This window comes from Lampris incognitus, chromosome 3 (assembly GCF_029633865.1).
Source record: "Lampris incognitus isolate fLamInc1 chromosome 3, fLamInc1.hap2, whole genome shotgun sequence".
NCBI classification, from domain to species: Eukaryota; Metazoa; Chordata; class Actinopteri; order Lampriformes; family Lampridae; genus Lampris; species Lampris incognitus.
The window spans coordinates 109,325,402-109,343,558 of record NC_079213.1 but is presented as its reverse complement, the minus strand read 5'-3'; the positions used below and the strand labels follow the sequence as shown (position 1 = coordinate 109,343,558).

Genomic DNA, 18,157 nt, shown 5'->3' with positions numbered 1-18,157 from the left:
TCAATCAAAGCAAATCAATACTTCGCGAGTACAATTCAATTTCCTGTCCGGGGGGGGGGGCGGGGGGGAGAGAAAGAGGGTGGGTGGGTGCATCATCTCCGTTTTTCCCGTGGCAGATGTGGAGATGATGGTTTTTTTCCCCCAGGTACGTGACAGTGTGATCTCAGAATCGGTGATTTATATTGAATATCGATACGCTATGTGATACAGGAGCTCCTCGAGCGACTGACAAGAAAGCACACAAACAGCTTTTATCCCCCATCTGCTGAAGCAGGCAACACGCCGCGCCGCTTTACATCAACGCAAACGCGAACAACTGCCGAGAACGCCTTAATGTATTATTTAGATCCCGTCTTGGCTTCGAGATGCTGTCAGTTCGCATGCGGAGGAGGGCTTTCCCCACGTTCACTTTGGCTTTCCCTGATAGGCAAGCCTCCTCTGTTAAGACTGTCGAGTTTCCAAGGCGAAAGGACTTGAAGGGCAGAATCACTCATTTAAAAAGAAGCATTCAGTGGTTTTTTTGTTTTTTTGTATTCATCACACCGCCCCTTCACCTCTGTTCAGACTGTTGCAGAAGGTCTTGGAAGAGCTCTGATTTCAGGAACCGAGGGTAGCAGTCCTTTTCCATCAGGCCATATATCACTTTCTGCGCCTTGTCGAAGGAATTTGTGCTCGGCTGACAGATGTTCCTGCTGATGTCCTCTCTGGTCATGCAGTCAATGTTTATCTGCGTTGAGAAAGAACACATTTTCACAACATTCTCCTTTATGCAGTTTATTTGAAAACTTGTATTACGGCGATATTCTAACAACATGCCCAGAGGGAGCGACCGAGCGAGAGAACTGCGTTAAGAAAGACAAGTATATGGATGTAGTAAAATATTGAATGCTGTACGCACAAACAAACACACACAAACTCAAAATTCACAGCATCTCCCGTAAGCATTCAAGTATTTCATAGTAAAAGAGGGTAACACTTTATTTTGGGGGATCAGAAATTACCTAGTAATTTGGTGGTAATTATCGTGTAATTTCTTAGAAATACGGTTGAACTTACCTCGTAATTTGGGTTAGGGTTAGCTGTAACATTACCTGTAAAAACTACCACCTTATTTCTAGGAAATTACTAGGTAATTTCTGACCCCCCCCTAAAATAAAGTGTTACCTAAAGGTGAGTGAAAGTATGGAGAGACAGAGACACGAAAAAGAAAAAAAGCAATTGGTTTTGATTGACATGACATCATGTCCAAACGGACTTTTGTGTCACTTAACCGTACCTGTCTTGCGGCATCCACCTGGACAAACTCTGCGTAGATCTGTTGGGCAATGGTGAGAATTTCCGCCTCGCTGGTCAGCTTTTTGTAGTCCTCACAGGCCAGCCAAAACAACAGGTTCTCCTCACTGTATTCGGTCCTTAAAAAGTCCTCGAAAACCAGCCGTCCCCCTGCACCCAGAGGAGACAGACGGACGAGTAGACACACTTGAACACTCTGATTTCAGTTCGTCTGACATAAATTATGGACTAATTTCACAAATACTTCACGGTCCTGGATGTTTGAAGGACCTGGCTTCCTCAGTTTGTTAGAATTTTTTGTTAATTTAAAGTTTCTGCCTTCCTATAATTACAGCACAATGAGCCCACAATGAAACGTGGCAATTACAAAACACCGAGTTTAATCACACTATGGATTCTGGGTTGAGCGGGGAAGCCATTCTGCTCTGAAATTCATATTCTCTTTAACTCCATATAGTTGCTGTTAAAGCCGAAATTCCCCAACATTTCATTACAGAAGGAGTGCAGAGTATTGTGCTCAGGGACGTGCAGAAGAGGGGCAGGGGGCCTAAATTCACAAAAGGTGATTTTTGCAAATAGTTAAAATAAATATGTGCTTGGAATGACTAGCTTTGCCATACTGTTAAAGGGTGTCGCAAAAGCAAAGGTCCCAAGGGGCGGTTCTCTTATTTTTAGTGGGTGGGACACAAAAACTCGCTCATGGTCCATTGATTCCCGCATTGCTAGCAAAAGGTGTCAATGCTAACGTTAGCTAGCCGGCGCATTTCGAGCTGCTAAATCGTTCAAGCGTAGATAGGTCCTACTTGTCAAACGGTGTCATGCAATCCCCGAAGCACAGCAACACCAGTATAACATGTATTTATACTTTTGTAACGGGTTATTTTCTTGCCCGGTGCGGGATTCGATACGGGGTGTGCTGCACCGCAAATTGGTTCACCTCAATCACAGGTGACGAGACGACAATAATTGACAGGAAAAACAGAAATGGCCGAGGGCAGGTTGTTTTCCTCTTCAAATGACTCCTGACCGCTACCCACCATCAATCACATAATATAATCATAATAATAATCATAATAATAATGATAATAAACCTGTGTGAAATCCTATCAGATGGGATGTGAGCCAACTGACTGCAAATCCACGCGTGTGGGACTATTTGTTGTTCACCGGCGGGTGACCCATTTGTCATATATGTCATTAGGTTTCCTTTAATGAGAAACGGGCCCCACTGGGACGCAAGACTGCGCTCATCTTCAAACTGTCATAAGACAAAGGGGCGGGGCCACCGCTGGTCATCCGAATCTATTTCAAAGAGCCGATGACAAACACGGGGGAGCAGGAGAACCGGAAGCCATCCGCCCCTTTGAATCGCTTTCAAACCGAGGCGCGGGGTACGGCCCGGTGGAAGCCATCCGAGAGTGTCGGCCTTCTGGTAAACGAGAGGGAGATGGCCGGACTCGCCGTATCTGTTCTGGCGGCTCAGATTAAAGCGCTTATCTCCGCTTGGGTCATCCACCTCAAATACATCTTCCAAATGGATGTGATGAAGTTGAGAGATGAATGTGTGCTCCGCCCTGCAATAGACAGGCGGTGCCAGCCTGAGGGCCGTCCAAGCTGGATATGAAGAGCTGCAGAGAATGGGGGAGGGAGAGAGAGAGAGAGAGAGAGAGAGAGAGCACCCTCTCTAGAAGATAGATGGGGAATAAAATCCACGAGCCGTCTTACTTTTACTCCCCAGGAGATGGCCGAGCGACTCCCCCCACGCGGCGGCGGCGGCGGCGGCGTCCCCGGCGGCGGCCCTGCGGAGACAGGATTAGAGCTTTGGGTTTACAGGTTTGCCTGACAGTTGGAAGCAATCTGAAACCCAAGTCGGACGTCACTCCCCCGATTTGGGGACGAAACCCCGCTGCTATACATACAAAATATCGGATATCTGGGCGTCCGGGTGGCGTGGCGGTCTATTCCGTTGCCTACCCTACACGGGGATCGCCGGTTCGAATCCCCGTGTTGCCTCCGGCTAGGTCGGGCGTCCCTGCAGACACAATTGGCCGGGTGGGGGTGTGTGTCCTGGTCGCTGCACTAGCGCCTCCTCTGGTCGGTCAGGGCGCCTGTTCAGGGAGGAGGAGGGAACTGGGGGGAATGGCGTGATCCTCCCACGTGCTGCGTCCCCCTGGCGAAACTCCTCACTGTCAGGTGAAAAGGAGCGGCTGGCGACTCCACACGTGTCGGAGGAGGCCCGTGGTAGTCTGCAGCGCTCCCCGGCTCGGCAGAGGGGGCGGAGCAGAGATTGGAAGAGCGGGGTAATTGGCCGGATGCAATTGGGGAGGAGGAGGAGGGGGGGCTAAAACAATATTGGATATTTGTCATGTAATGTTCATGTTCACGGATGATGATTATACGGGTTTTTTTTAAAAAATATAAAAAAAGCCAATTAAAAACCAATGTTGCATTTATTCTGGCTCCACTTGAGATTCATTTTAGAAGCCCTAAGTCGAACCGTAACTTTTGCAAAACCTCTTCATTACTGAGGTCTCGGGCCAGTTGTCTTCCGCAGAGTCAAACAGGAAACGGATGAAAACTTTTCTTCTGTTTCACGGCTGAAAAGAGCACCACGCTAATTTGCAGATAAAAGCAACCGTTTTTTTGTTTTTTTTGTTGCAGATTCACAAGTCCCCGTCCCTCAGTGGTTCTGGTTTTTTCTGGGGGGGGGCGGGGGGGGGCTTCGCTCTCGTGACTCATCGCTCACACTAATGAAACCCTTCTGTCCGCCTTCTTTAATTGTATGGTTTTGCTCTTAAGAAGCGCGAGGCTGGAAAGCGGAGTGCTCAGAGGAAGCTGGATGAAGAGAAAAAAGGGAAGAAGAAGAAGAAGAAGAAGAAGAAGAAGAAGTTTGCAGCGCTCGACGAAAAGGCCGACTGTACTTAGCTTTTTTTAAGGAGCGGCGCATAAAGAAGTCTCTTGGAGAATCACAAGAAAGGCAAATCTTGTCGTGCGGCTTATGCAGTCTTTTGGATTGCATCATAGAGAACATGTTCAGCCGAAAGAAGTCTAACTTGTCTTCGGGCCTGTTTCATGTCTGCTCGGGGAAGGGAGGGGAAATAAAAGGGCCGGAGAGATGAGCGCAGCGCTGAAAGCCGAGAGAAACGTTGTATAAAAACAGCCGGGATGATAGAGGGCCCCCACCAGAAACGCCCGCTCACAAAATTGCAGACAAGAGAATCGGGCCCCGAATCACATCCCTGGTTTATTTAAGGAACACGCCGGGGCCGAGATGAGAGGGGAAAAAGCCCCCTTATTACCGAAGAACAAGGCCGAGCAGAAGGGAAAGCAAAGCACTGCGAACGTTTAACCAGTCTGGCGACTCGCCTCTCCGGCGTATCAAGCCGGTTTTGTGGCTCCTACTTACAACATCTGTTTTTCCCCTTTCTCGCCCAAAAGTCTTCCAGTAATATTCCTCAAGCGGGCGGAGACGAGCGGCCAGCAACAACCGCGGCGAGGCCAGGTTTGCTTTTCACCTCAAGACTTTTTTTGTTTTTTTGTTCTTGCATGACATACCCACCCTGCATACTGCATGCAGGTCTGTGCATGCTAGACTCTGACAAAGGTTCCCACAGAGGTTTTAGCCTGTCAGAAAAGGCATAACTAAAAAAAACAAAAACAAAACTTAATTGCAAACTTTTGACTGCGGGGATTTTCAACAGGAGGTACCCCAGGTACCCCAAACCATCAGCCCGGAAAACAATGCTGAGCATTTCAAACGAGCCTTCCACCCCAGTGGTTTACTATGCAAAGTAGATTAAATAATTCCAAGCCAGTGAAAGTGGCCCGGCTGTGCGTGTGGGCCATACTCACCCTGAGGCACACCAGAACACCGTTTGACCCGGTTTATCTTACTCTTTATGGGTAAGTCCATATATCTGACAATGAGGTCAGGGTCGGACCCTTTAGTTGACTTGGCAAGGCTCGGCGTTTTCGGTTTTTATTTTTCAAAGCCATCCACCGTGCCGAAATTCGCCACCAGAGGGCACTGTTGCATAACCTCGCACGAACAGGAACAACTTTTGGATCCGTGGAAACATGAAATCCGGGTGGAAATCGGTTTAAACCGATCGGCTCCTTTTAAAAAAATCGGGGTGTTTTTCGGTGAAGATCGGTGGTTAACGTAGTCGCCCGCGGTGCGGGAGACCCGGGTTCGCGTCCCGGCTGCGGCGGTTCCCGGGCTGCCCCCCCCTGAATTCGCTACACTGGTGTCAGAAGTGGGGTGGCGTGACCGCGAGGCCATCGGAAAGCGCGTGCGCCCGGAGGCGTGAGGGAGGTACTACGGCCATCAGAAGAATGTGCTACCATGGGGTCGCTAGCGGAAGCGTTTCATTTCTGAGTTTTACATTACTTTATCAGTAGCACATCTGCCTCGGTGTTGAAATACTACTGTATTTTATCTGCTCTTTTTCGTTGTCTTTTAACGACTGTTGAATATTGATGTTTGCTGTTTTTTTTCATGTTTTGGACTAACTTCCTGTTTCATCAGCTGATGATTCCTTATGACATGAAACAGGCTTGTACTGTCTCATAAAGAATTTACCTGACTCACTGGATTTATATATATACACACACATGTTCACACCTAGGGACAATGTAGTACGGCCGATTCACCTGACCTACATGTCTTTGGACTGTGGGAGGAAACCGGAGCCCCCGGAGGAAACCCACGCAGACACAGGGAGAACATGCAAACTCCACACAGAGGACGACCCGGGACGACCCCCAAGGTTGGACTACCCCGGGGCTCGAACCCAGGACCTTCTTGCTGTGAGGCGACCATGCTAACCACTGTGCCACAATCTACTACTACTACTTTCGGCTGCTCCCGTTAGGGGGCGCCACAGCGGATCATCCGTTTCCATCTCTTCCTGTCCTCTGCATCTTCCTCTGTCACACCAGCCACCTGCATGTCCTCCCTCACCACATCCATAAACCTCCTCTTTGGCCTTCCTCTTCTCCTCTTCCCTGGCAGCTCCATATTCAGCATCCTTCTCCCAATATACTCAGCATCTCTCCTCCACACATGTCCAAACCATCTCCATCTTGCCTTTCTTGCTTTGTCTCCAAACCGTCCAACCTGAGCGGTCCCTCTGATATACTCGTTCCTAATCCTGTCCTTCTTCGTTACTCCCAGTGAAAATCTTAGCACCTCCAACTCCACCTCCTGTCTTTTCGTCAGTGCCACTGTCTCCAAACCACTATGCCACAATATATATATATATATATTTTAAATGCACAATATTTCTTGTTTGGCACCGTGTGAAAGAGGAGACCAACCATCTTGGAATCAGGAAGCTCTCTGTCCCAGTTCACTCTGAGTCTACACCGGTAACATCCTCCAGAGAGGAAACGAGAGGCAAAGAGAAGCAGGCCCGTTAGCTGTCAGATATGGGTGGGCCAGAATGCCATCATTTCACATGCGGAGACAAGAGATCACGGGAGAGAGAGACGGGGCCATGAAAATGACTGATGAAAGAACAAATGGCAGAGCGGTGATGGAGGGTTTGAGAGCGAGGGGAGACGCAGACGGCTAAGCGGGTCTACCTGTCCGCCCCTCTCCCGCGTTCCGCTTGATTTGCAAGCCCTCGACAGGACGCCCACCAGGGCCGGCCCCGGAAAACACGGACAGGTGTCGTAAAACACCGCCGCGGCTTTGGGGGTTTGGGCGCGCAACGAATCCGCCGGAGAGGCCGCAAGTGTGATTTCCCATGCAAACGCCTGGCAGGTGAGGAGTCTGCACAGCGTTCGTCACTATCTCAGCTGCGAGCTACAGTTACCTGCCAAATCCGTAACCTCGTGGGCCTGCTGGGCTCCTGGCGGCCCAGTTTACCAGCAGAGCCCCCCCCCCACCCCCCCACACACACAATTAATTTCCGCCGCTGTTCGACTGTGCATTTTCACCTGCTGTTTTCCGTTTTATTCATGACAGGATATGAACCACTTTAACTGGACGAGCACATCTCGTGTCTCAAGTGCTTTGCTTTGTGCAGACGTACACAGACTTCATGTATTATGTAACATCAGGGGCGGATCTACAGGGTGGCAACAGGGGGGGGCAGCTGCCACCTCTGGGACACAGTCTTGCCACCCCTGTTGCCACCCCATTTATAAATCAGATAATATGTTTTTAAAGTATATATTATGTACATGCATGGTGAAGGTCAGAGAGACCCCGCACCAAACTCATCTCAAACAGAAGTCGCCGATTTAGCATCCCCCCTCCCCCTCACAGGGGCGGATCTACAGGGTGGCAAGGGGTGGAAGCTGCCACCTCTGGGACACAGTCTTGCCACCCCTTTGCCACCCCAGGAAAAAATCTCTAGATCCACCACTGTGTAACATATATATATATACACATCATGGTTTTGGCCACAGAGCAAACAGTCCAATCATAACTTTGGATGCTGGTCCATGGAAGTGAAAAACAAAACAATAAATACAACAGAACTGGGCGTCCGGGTAGCGTAGCGGTCTATTCTGTTGCCTACCAACACAGGGATCTGCGGTTCGAATCCCCGTGTTGCCTCCGGCTCGGTCGGGCGTCCCTACAGACACAACCGTGTCTGGGGGGCGGGAAACCGGATGTGGGTATGTACCCTGGTTGCTGCACTAGCGCCTCCTCTGGTCGGTCGGGGCGCCAGTTCGAGGGCATCCTCTCACGTGCTACCTCCCCCTGGTGAAACTCCTCACTGTCAGGTGAAAAGAAGCAGCTGGCGACTCCACGTGTATTGGAAGGGGGCATGTGGTAGTCTGCAGCCCTCCCCGGATCGGCAGAGGGCATAAGACATCGAATATAGAGCAAATAGCTCATCCAGGTACTGGAGTTGTCGTCAGAGGAAAGGGTTTAGCTTTTACTAAAATCTTGATTTATAATGCAGCTCTGAAAACGGCACAGGAGGAGAATCCCACGCTCATTGCTGTGTCGCTCATGAAGGAGCAGATCTCTGAGAAACGAGAATCGCAGCAGCCCATCTTTCACCCCTGGACGTTCTCCGTGGTTTTTGACAGGTTGGAATTTGGCAGTCGGGAACATTGGTTGCTAATTTACACTGCAAAAAAATGAAATCTTATCAAGTGAAAATATCTTGTGTTTGGTACAATAAGCCCAGTATTAAGTAGAATAATCTTGAATTGTCTTATTCCACTGGCAGATAATTTTGCTTATTTCCAGTTTTTCCTTGATTTTGGTCAATTTAATCTTGTTTTAAATAAATGTTAATCTTGTTTTCATAAAACAAGATTTAATTGACCAAAATAAGGAGAAAAAAACAAAACCAAAACTTGAAATAAGCAAAATTATCTGCCAGTGGAATACGATAATTCAAGATAATTCTACTCAATATTGGACTTATTGTACCAAATACAAGATATTTTCACTTGTTAAGATTTCATTTTTTGCAGTGTATACATGACAGCCGCACGCTCTCATCTAAAATGCGTTGGGGAATAATGTCACTGGGGACTGTGTGACACGCAAATGGTGAATATCACGTTCAGCGGTTACATAGCATTTGATTAGGCCTCAAATCTAAAGATGCAAGAGCAACAAGACGTTCACAACCAGCTCACATTTCCGCCAGTTAAACAGTCAAGAGTTTATGGTGTGCAGGGATTTTCACAGGATGGTGTACTTTGACTACATGATTTGATTTGCTCTCATTTCCAATACCCCTTTGCATAATGCAGTGACCCTGAATGAAATCGCTTTCACAGTTTTATGAACTTGCAAAGCGTTCCCTGACTTTCGTAGTGCAGCGTGATCATCTCCCCAAGTTTTGTTTGAATCTGATCAGTGGTGTTTGAAATATCACTGCGTAAAACAGACAAACAGACAGACCATAATTCCACAGCACCTACTCCCAATTTCATTGTGGCAGACAATTCATAACCATTTCATCCGCATGATGTGATTTAACACGTACACATTTTGCACTGCAAATGGATTTTTGGTATTTGCTTGTCTTTGGTCATTCAAGCAGTCGAGGTGTCTAGATAGCGTTCATTCCTAAACTGTTTTGAGAGGTCCTTTTATTTTTCCTAGACGAGGGAAGAGAAAGAGCTTTTTATTCTATGGGGCTGTAGTCCATGCATAAAGTATGTTCTTTTAATCAATGCATAGCTGTTAAAGCTGCGGACAGGTAAAGGGGTCTACATATAAAGTGTACTCTGTTATCAAGATTTTTCTCTTATAATGCACCATTTCGCAGACGGAAAGCTTGACGGCGAGAATAAACTTGATCCATAGACCATTTACTCCCATTAACCATGACCCGAGGTTCGGAGGGATGGGATAAACGGAAGACCGTCTTTATACAGAGTAATCACAACCCAACAGAAGCCCGCCCGACCTTGTTGTTTATCCATGTAGTCACTGACGAGATGAAAGCTGTCAGTAATGCTTTACCAGTGTTGTAGTACTCGATTCCAGGACTCGGACTCGAGTCCGACTCAAGTCCTGATTTTCAGGACTCGTGACTTGACTTGGACTTGAGCACCGATGACTCGGACTTGGACTCGAGCATTGACTGCATTCGGACTCCGAAGTTGGAGATGAGGACTCGGACTTGTTAATGAATAAAGACTGTTTTTTTTGTTTGGCTGTTGTGTCACAGAGTAAATAAACTCCCTTTGAAGTGGTGACAGCTGTGTCATTTTGTTTCATGTGGACCTTTTTTGTTTGTATGTCAGCTTTTTTACGGTGCCAGAGTAGAGACCTGGAGCCCATCTTGGAACTCGACTCAGACTCAACCTTGATGACTCGGACTCAGACTCAGGTAATGGGGACCTGACTTGGACTCTTCTTTGGGGACTCGGACTCGAACACTGGGTACTCAACACTCGACTTGGACTCGAGGTTTAGTGACTCGACTACAACACCGTGCTTTACTGTGATTAATTGAATAGTTGTTTTTTTTTACATTTGCTGACCCTTGTTCATCTTGTTTGATTGACAACACATACACTACATGCCCAAAAGCATGTGGAATTATTGGGTTCAGCTATTTCAGCCACATCCACTGCTAAAAGGTGGGGGAAAAAAAATCAAGCATAGAGCCACAGAGAAACATCGGCAGTAGAATGGGTCATACTGAAGAGTTCAGTGACTACCAGTGTGGCACTCTCATAGGATGCCACCTTTCCAACAAGACAGTTGGTCAGATTTCTGCCCTGCTAGATCTGCCCCGGTCAGCTGTAAGTCTGCTGTTGTGAAGGGTAGGCCATACAAGCTCAAAGAACAGGACCACCACGTGCTGAAACGTAGCACGTAAAAATCGTCTGTTCTGGGCGTCCGGGTGGCATGGCGGTCTATTCCATTGCCTACCAACATGGGGCTCGCCAGTTCAAATCCACGTGTTACCTCCGGTTTGGTCGGTCATCCCTACAGACATAATTGGCCGTGTCTACGGGTAGGAAGCCAGATGTGGGTATGTGTCCTGGTCGCTGCACTAGCGCCTCCTCTGGTCAGTCAGGGTGCCTGTTGGGGAGGGTGAGGGGGAACTGGGGGAACAGCGTGATCCTCCCACGCGCTACGCCCCCCTGGCGAAACTCCTCACTGTCAGGTGAAAAGAAGCGGCTGGTGACGCCACATGTATCAGAGGAGGCATGTGGAATTCTGCAGCCCTCCCTGGTTCAGCAGAGGGGGTGGAGCAGCGACCGGGACGGCTCAGAAGAGTAGGGCAATTGGCCGGATACAATTGTTGAGAAAAAAGGGAAAAAACAATTGTCTGTTCTCGGTTGCAACACTCATTACCGAGTTCCAAACTGCCCCCGGAAGCAGCATCAGCACAAGAACTTCACTTTTTCAGGAGCTTCATGAAATGGGTTTTCATGGCCCAGCACACAAGCCTAAGATCACCATGCGCAATGCCAAAGCACAATACCATTGGACTCTGGAGCAGTGGACACCTGGAGTGATGGATCACGCGTCACTATCTGGAAGATTAACAGAGAGATTTGGGTTTGGCGGGTGCTAGGAAAACGCTACCTACCCGAATGCATAGTACCAACAGTGAAGTTTGGCAGAGGAGGTATAACGGTCTGAGACTGTTTGTCATGGTTTGGGATCGGCTCCAGTGAAGGGGAATCTTAATACTACAGTATACAATGCCATTCTAGAGAACTGTGTGCTTCCAACTTTGTGGCAACAGTTTGGGGAAGGGCAACAGTTTGGGGAAGGGCCCTCCCTATTTCCGCGTGATATGCCCCCATGCACAAAGCAAGGTCCATAAAGACAGTTTGTTGAGTTTGGTGTGGAATAACTTGCCTGGACCAGAGCCCTGACCTCAACCTCATCTAACGCCCTTGGAGATGGATTGGAACACTGACAGCGAGCCAGAAGTTCTCCCCAACATCAGTGCCCGACCTCACTAATGCTCTTGTGGCTGAAAGGGAGCGAAACCCCGCAGGCATGTTCCAACATCTGGTTGAAAGCCTTCCCAGAAGGGTGGAGTCTGTTATCGCAGCAAAGGGGGGGGGGGCAACTCCACATTAATGCCCATGGTTTTAGAATGAGATGTTCAGCAAGCACATATGGGTATGATGTTTGGGTGTCCGCATATTTTGGCCATGTAGTATACATCGGGACTTAAAATGTTTTACCGATGTCTCCGGTAAGTCACTGTTATCTGTGCTACCCTCGTTTGAGGCGATCAGAAAACCTTGCATCTGCAAAATCTTCATTTGCACCAGTATGTGAAAGAAACTTGTCCAAATGATAACCCATCAACTCAAAAAACATGCTCTCTACATGCTGGTTGTGGTGGATAACACAAGGACTAGTTAATTTTTTATGATTCAATCTCCCCGGTGCAAGTCTCGTAAAGCTCACTTACATATGTATACTTATGCTTGCAAAAGCGCGTCCCAAAAACAGTTTAACTCTACATTTTCAACTTGTGCAGTTGCTATTTAAATATTGACACTCCTTATGTCTCATGATCTACTTCCAGTTAAGTCTTTCTGAAGCAAAACGTTCTAAGATGAAGTCAAGGAGACTGGAAAAGAAGTGCAGAGAACAGTGAAATGAGTGCAAGTTTGAATCTGATGATAATTTTAAACCTAATTAACGTTTCATCTAATGCTCATTGGTTTGGGATTTCTTTATCAAATCAATCTCTCTCTCTCTTGCTGAGTAGTGATGGAGGCTGACTTGGAGAGTTGATTAGCCTCCCTCACCCCAGTTGGGCTGTGGTCACCCTATTCTTAATTACAGTGCCAAGAGAAACTATTCGCCCAACCAAGTCAATACTTCCTAGAGTCACCTTTGGCAGCGATTACAGGTTTAAGTCTTCTTAAACATGTCTGTATCAGCTGGCACATCTGGATTGGGAAACTTTCTCCTGGTATTCCTTGTAGATTTGCTCCAGCTCAGTCAAGTTGAATGGGGAGGGGTGACAATGAATATCCATCCCTCCCCCTATCGCTGTTATTTCACATATTGACAAAAGGATTTAAGTCTAGCCTTTTGCTTGGCCGCTCAAATACCTTCCCATTCTTGTTCTGAATTCATTCTGGTATTATGATAAATAAATGGTAAATGGACCGCGTATAAATGGCTCTTTTCTAGTCTCCCGACCACTCAAAGTGCTTTACAGTGTATGCCTCACATTCACCCATACATGCAATCAGGCTGCCATGCAAGGTGCCGATTTGCTCATCGGGAGCAGTTAAGGGTTCAGTGTCTTGCTCGAGGACATTTTGACACGCTCGCCACGGGAGCCGGGGATCGAACCAGCGACCTTCCGATTACTAGACGACCCGCTCTACCTCCTGAGCCCCCCTTGACCGTAAATCCAAGGTCCCTGTACTGTTGGACTGTAAAATATATCCCAGATTAAGGTCATTTGCACTTTGAAGCTCTCTCTCTCTCTAATATTTTCGTTGTTCCCTCTGATTGTAGAAGTCTCTAATGGATTAAACATACTTTAAATACACTATGCATACTATGCAAAGCGGTTACCATGCAAGCAGCACTGTTCCCATCATCATCTTCATACTTAAAAGTCTGTCTGGAGGTTTAAATGGCATATTCACCAGGGGGCAGGTCAGGGACAAGGTCTGTCAGCTTCTCTTCTAATGTTTCTGCCATCTGTCATCAACATATTAGTCACACTGCATGAACTGCTCTAAACTAATGGTTACTGCCTGTATACTGTCCCCACACTTCATGTGGGTATTGCATCTTGTGGACATAAAGCACTCATTTTTGAGGATGTGTGCAAACAATGCTCTGTGCAACCACTATGTGTAATAGCTTTAAGTGTAATTTTAAGTTTTTCTGAGAACTGATTTTGGTTAATATTATATTTTATATTACACCATGCAGTTCAATGTGAGGAACTTGGATGCTGGATTCTTATTTTAATTTAATTATAATTTAATCGCCCCGCCTGCCGGCCAGTGGCTACTAAAATAGGCTGAAACATCCCTGTGACTGAGAGCAGGATAAGCGGTTCAGATGATGGATGGATGGATTATTTAATTGTTTAATTTAATGAATTAACGTATGTGTAATTTAAGCATGTTTTTTTTTGTATAATGCTGCAATCATACTGCAGCTGAAAGTCTCTCGAGTCTGATTTTTCTTTCCTTCAAGAGAAAAATCTATTTAAAATCAACATAAACAGCAAAAAGCTGCAGAGGAGTCACACTTTTACAAATCTGATCAAGGCCAGGCTGATATCTGATGTGAATTCTGATTCTCAGGGATGCGACTTGAATTTGAACATTGACACTGGACTTTTTTCAGGACAGCAATGGATATGAGTTAACTTTACATCGTGAACTTGAGATCCCACCGTACACTCTGGCATCAGGACTTTTTGTACCGCCTTGCAGAAGTCATGGATAAAAACACAAACATCTGAATTGCCAAATTCAAAAAAGGTTTGACATTATGTGATACGCTGCTCCAGCAGCAAGCCAACTAAAAGCCGACTGCCGCATGTTTGCTGACTGACAAGGGGCCTCAGAAGTTTGAATTTTTCTGCTCATATATCATGGCGAGGAGCTTACACAGTAAATTGAAAGTAGCCCTTGAAATTCTGAAGTTGGTGTAGAGTTCATTTTCAGAAAATCTTGTTAGGTTCTTATCCAGCCGTTCTTGGTTTTGTCTCTGACCCAGATGCCTCTCCTCACAGAAGTGGCAGTGAGAAGAAGACATATGGGGAGGACTATGGCCTTTGCAAAGTTATCTTTCTTGCCTGTATCACCTGATATTTAGAATCAGAAACACTTTGTAATTTCATTTCATGCACTTTAACACATATATCTAAACTAAACTAAAAAAAAAAAATCACTGTCCAGGAGCGTGAACGTCAGCCAGCCAGGATGACTGTCGGTACTGCCTGTCTGTATGGGCTTAGCAGTTATCTTAGCCAGCCCTGCTTCCGCATCCTGTCAGACCGCCCTTGGTGTTACCTCTTCAGGCACAACAGGCAGGCCGTGGTCCCTGGGCCCACAGGACGCAGCAGACCAGGCTCTCCCAGCCATCAAACAAAGACAAACTTAGATGTGGACAAAGACACTGCATGGACGGTACTGGGTGAGGCCACTGCAAACGTGAATTCACACTGCCATCTTCCCACATCGGTACTGGGTGAGGCCACTGCAAACGTGAATTCACACCACATCAGTACTGGATGAGGCCGTTGCAAATGTGAATTCACGCCACCATCTTCCCACATTGGTACTGGGTAAGGCCGCAGCAAACATGAATTTGCGCCGCCATCTCCCCACAATGGAAGCGGAATTTATGATATTGATATTTATGAAATGATATTGAAGTTGTCACTGATTTGCAAGCAAATACATCAAAATCCAGAAGATAAAGACATATCATTTAGCAACATCCAGGATTGGCCAAAGTAGCGTGGGCAAAATGAATGTTTTGTCATGTGGCTTTTTTTTGTTATTGCTAATCTACCCAATGTCACATTGGTTTCAGATATAGGCAGAGCTGTGTAACATGTAAAATATGATCATAATACTCGTCTTGAATTTAAGACAATATACCCCAATATCCGCGTACATATACAAAAATACCACTTTTAAGAATCCAGCATCCAAGTTCCTCACATAGAACTGCGCGGTGTAATATAAAATATGTTAAACCAAAATTAGTTCTCACTCCCTCAATTATTTCAGATCAAATTTTGTGAGAAATTTTAAATTCTTATCAATATTTTAGACAAAAAAAAAAATTCATGATGTAACAATATCCAGATTTCATCCTGATACAATGGCACTGAAAGTCATTGAACGATAATGGTGAATTATTGCCCAGCCCTGGATATACGTCATATAAATCACATTTTCAAATGGAAAGGAAAAGTCACCTAAAAAAACCCCAACACTTCGGATCCAATCCACAGTTTGGAATGGAGCACAACTGCCTGCAGTGTGAAAGCGGCTTTAGATTCCTGGAGGCTTGAAGCCGGCATCCCCTTGGAGCAAGGAAGAGACAGTGCTCTCTGGGCCGGGTGTCTGCCAGACACAGCGCTTTACATTACAGCGGGCAAGATCGAGATTTGTTTCATCAGACCACAGAATTGTTTTGCCTCAATCTCTCGGAGTCTTTCATGTGCTTCTGTACAAACTCCGGGCATGCTGTCACGTGTTCTCTTGCTGGCCTCTCTTCAACACAGCCCAGATTTTGTGAAGGGCTTTCACTGATTGTTGTCCTACAGGCAAAAACACCCACCCCAGTCAAGCAGCTCTTTAGATCTTGTGGATTGGTCTTTGGGTTATTCTGTCAAAGTCTGGATAGCTTTGTATTATTTTTTTCCTTTCACATAATAACGAAAGCGTCGGTACTTTTTAACCTCCACACTTGAGAAATTATTTTAGACCCCTTCTCAGATCTATGCCTCGTCTCAAATCCGTCTCCAGGGCCGGAATGTGAATTATACAATGTGGGGGGGGGGGCAACTTCTTCTCCAGGGCATTAAGGGAACCCAGTACAGTGCAGGCACAAGCTTCAGTGGACTGAAGTCTTACAATCCTTAATTTATCTTGCTTACTTAACGTAATATCTGCAGTCTGTAGATGATGATAAGTCAAACCCATTACTCCACCTGATGGGGCACATACTACACAACAACTTTTGCAGTAAAGGGTCACCATCAAAGTATTCTAGAGCAAAACCGCCAACAAGTCAGACCCACGCACACGCGTACACACCAATAACAGCAGCTCATCATTTCCGCTCAAACACAGACCCACACAATGCTGTACCAGAACCAAAGACGGTATCAAGATGCGAAAGAGGTAGGCAGATCTGTTATTACCATACAGCATCTCAGCCTGTTCCTGACTAACATTAAAGGCAGAGACCACCCAAATGGTCTAAGATTTTCAGCTGTTTTCTTGCTGTGAAAATAGTCTAATAGAAAAAATTAATCAGCATTCTACATCATCTCATTCAACATCATCATTCTTTACTATCAGTAGCGTAACACTTTATTAAAAGTCCTTGCATATTAGTTGAGAACAGTGGGGTATGATTGGGGTGCATCCCATCAGTTTCTGAAAGTACTATTTGCCTAAATATCTGGTATGATGGCATACACCTTTAAGTGCAGTCTCCTTTGTAACTCACGTCTTTGCTACCAGGTCCTGTCTGCTAACTATCCTCCTGACCTCCCTCTGCCCCCTTAATACAAAAGCACATTAATATAAAACTCACCATCATCCATATTATCCTGCTCAGTATTAAGCCTGCATGACCATCACAAAAAATACAGGCTGCATTTTTAGCACCAAAAGAAGTGCCGGATATCTCCTCTCGCTCATGTTGACTTTGAATGAAATCTAATCTGAGTTCAGTAAAGTAGCACATTTGAACTACTGCAATTATTCAGCACACATGGTCTGTAATATTGTTGAATTGCCCAACCAGGTAAAACTCCTGCATTCCTGAGTGAAAACAAAGGGGGTGCCTATTATAAAAGCCAATATCAAAAAGACAAAAGACTAACTAAACACCACAGCCACACAAAAGACTACTACTACCACTACTACTACTGCTACTACTACTACTACTACTACTTTCGGCTGCTCCTGTTAGGGGTCGCCACAGCGGATCATCCATCTCACACTCTTCCTGTCCTCTGCATCTTCCTCTGTCACAGCAGCCACCTGCATGTCCTCCCTCACCACATCCATAAACCTCCTCTTTGGCCTTCCTCTTTTCCTCTTCCCTGGCAGCTCCATATTCAGCATCCTTCTCCCAGTATACCCAGAATCTCACACCAAAGACTATTTAAATGAAATAATAAACTCTATATTGATGTCAAAACATATCTCCACAACAACTAATCCTCCATTGTCTCACTGCTCATGACTGAGTACCAGTGTTAGCTAACATAAGATAACATATGACATTTTATATTGGAAGTTTCCCCTCGGGGATAAATAAAGTATTCTGATTCTGATAATGAAATGCCAAGCCACAGGCACAGCTAGCTAGCTATTAAGCCAAAATTGGAAATGAAAGGTCAAACTCTCAGCTAGCTAACATTAGTTAGCTAATTTTAGGTAAGGGAACTGTTAGCTAAACTGTAACTTGGGGCAAAAGGTAGAAACTAGCTAATGTTAGCATTCATCCATAGACACTTGGCACAATCTAATTCCGAAACTTTGAAGGTAACATAATAAAGTGTATTAAATAGCCACATAGTTAGCTACTTATATTAACCTACGGTGTCTCCATTGGCTTGTGCGATGCACGCGAGCATAGACTTTAAAGTACTAAACCATTAAATGTGTTTTTTTGAGCTGTAAACTGAATGATATAACTGTACAGTGATGAAATCCATCCATG

The 18,157-nt window shown here is 45.9% G+C and overlaps 1 protein-coding gene across 1 annotated transcript in view; it reads right to left on the bottom strand.

Moving 5' to 3' along the window:
* Nucleotides 1-550: 550 nt before the first annotated feature.
* LOC130109953 (regulator of G-protein signaling 21-like) overlaps nt 551-18,157 on the bottom strand; it is a 49,097-nt gene continuing 31,490 nt past the window's right edge. The window contains exons 3-5 of the mRNA XM_056276918.1: nt 3,019-3,092; nt 1,277-1,443; nt 551-727 (exon numbers count right to left, since the gene is read on the bottom strand). Of these exons, the coding sequence (XP_056132893.1) occupies nt 551-727; nt 1,277-1,443; nt 3,019-3,092 (418 nt within the window). The remainder of the gene's footprint in view (nt 728-1,276; nt 1,444-3,018; nt 3,093-18,157) is intronic.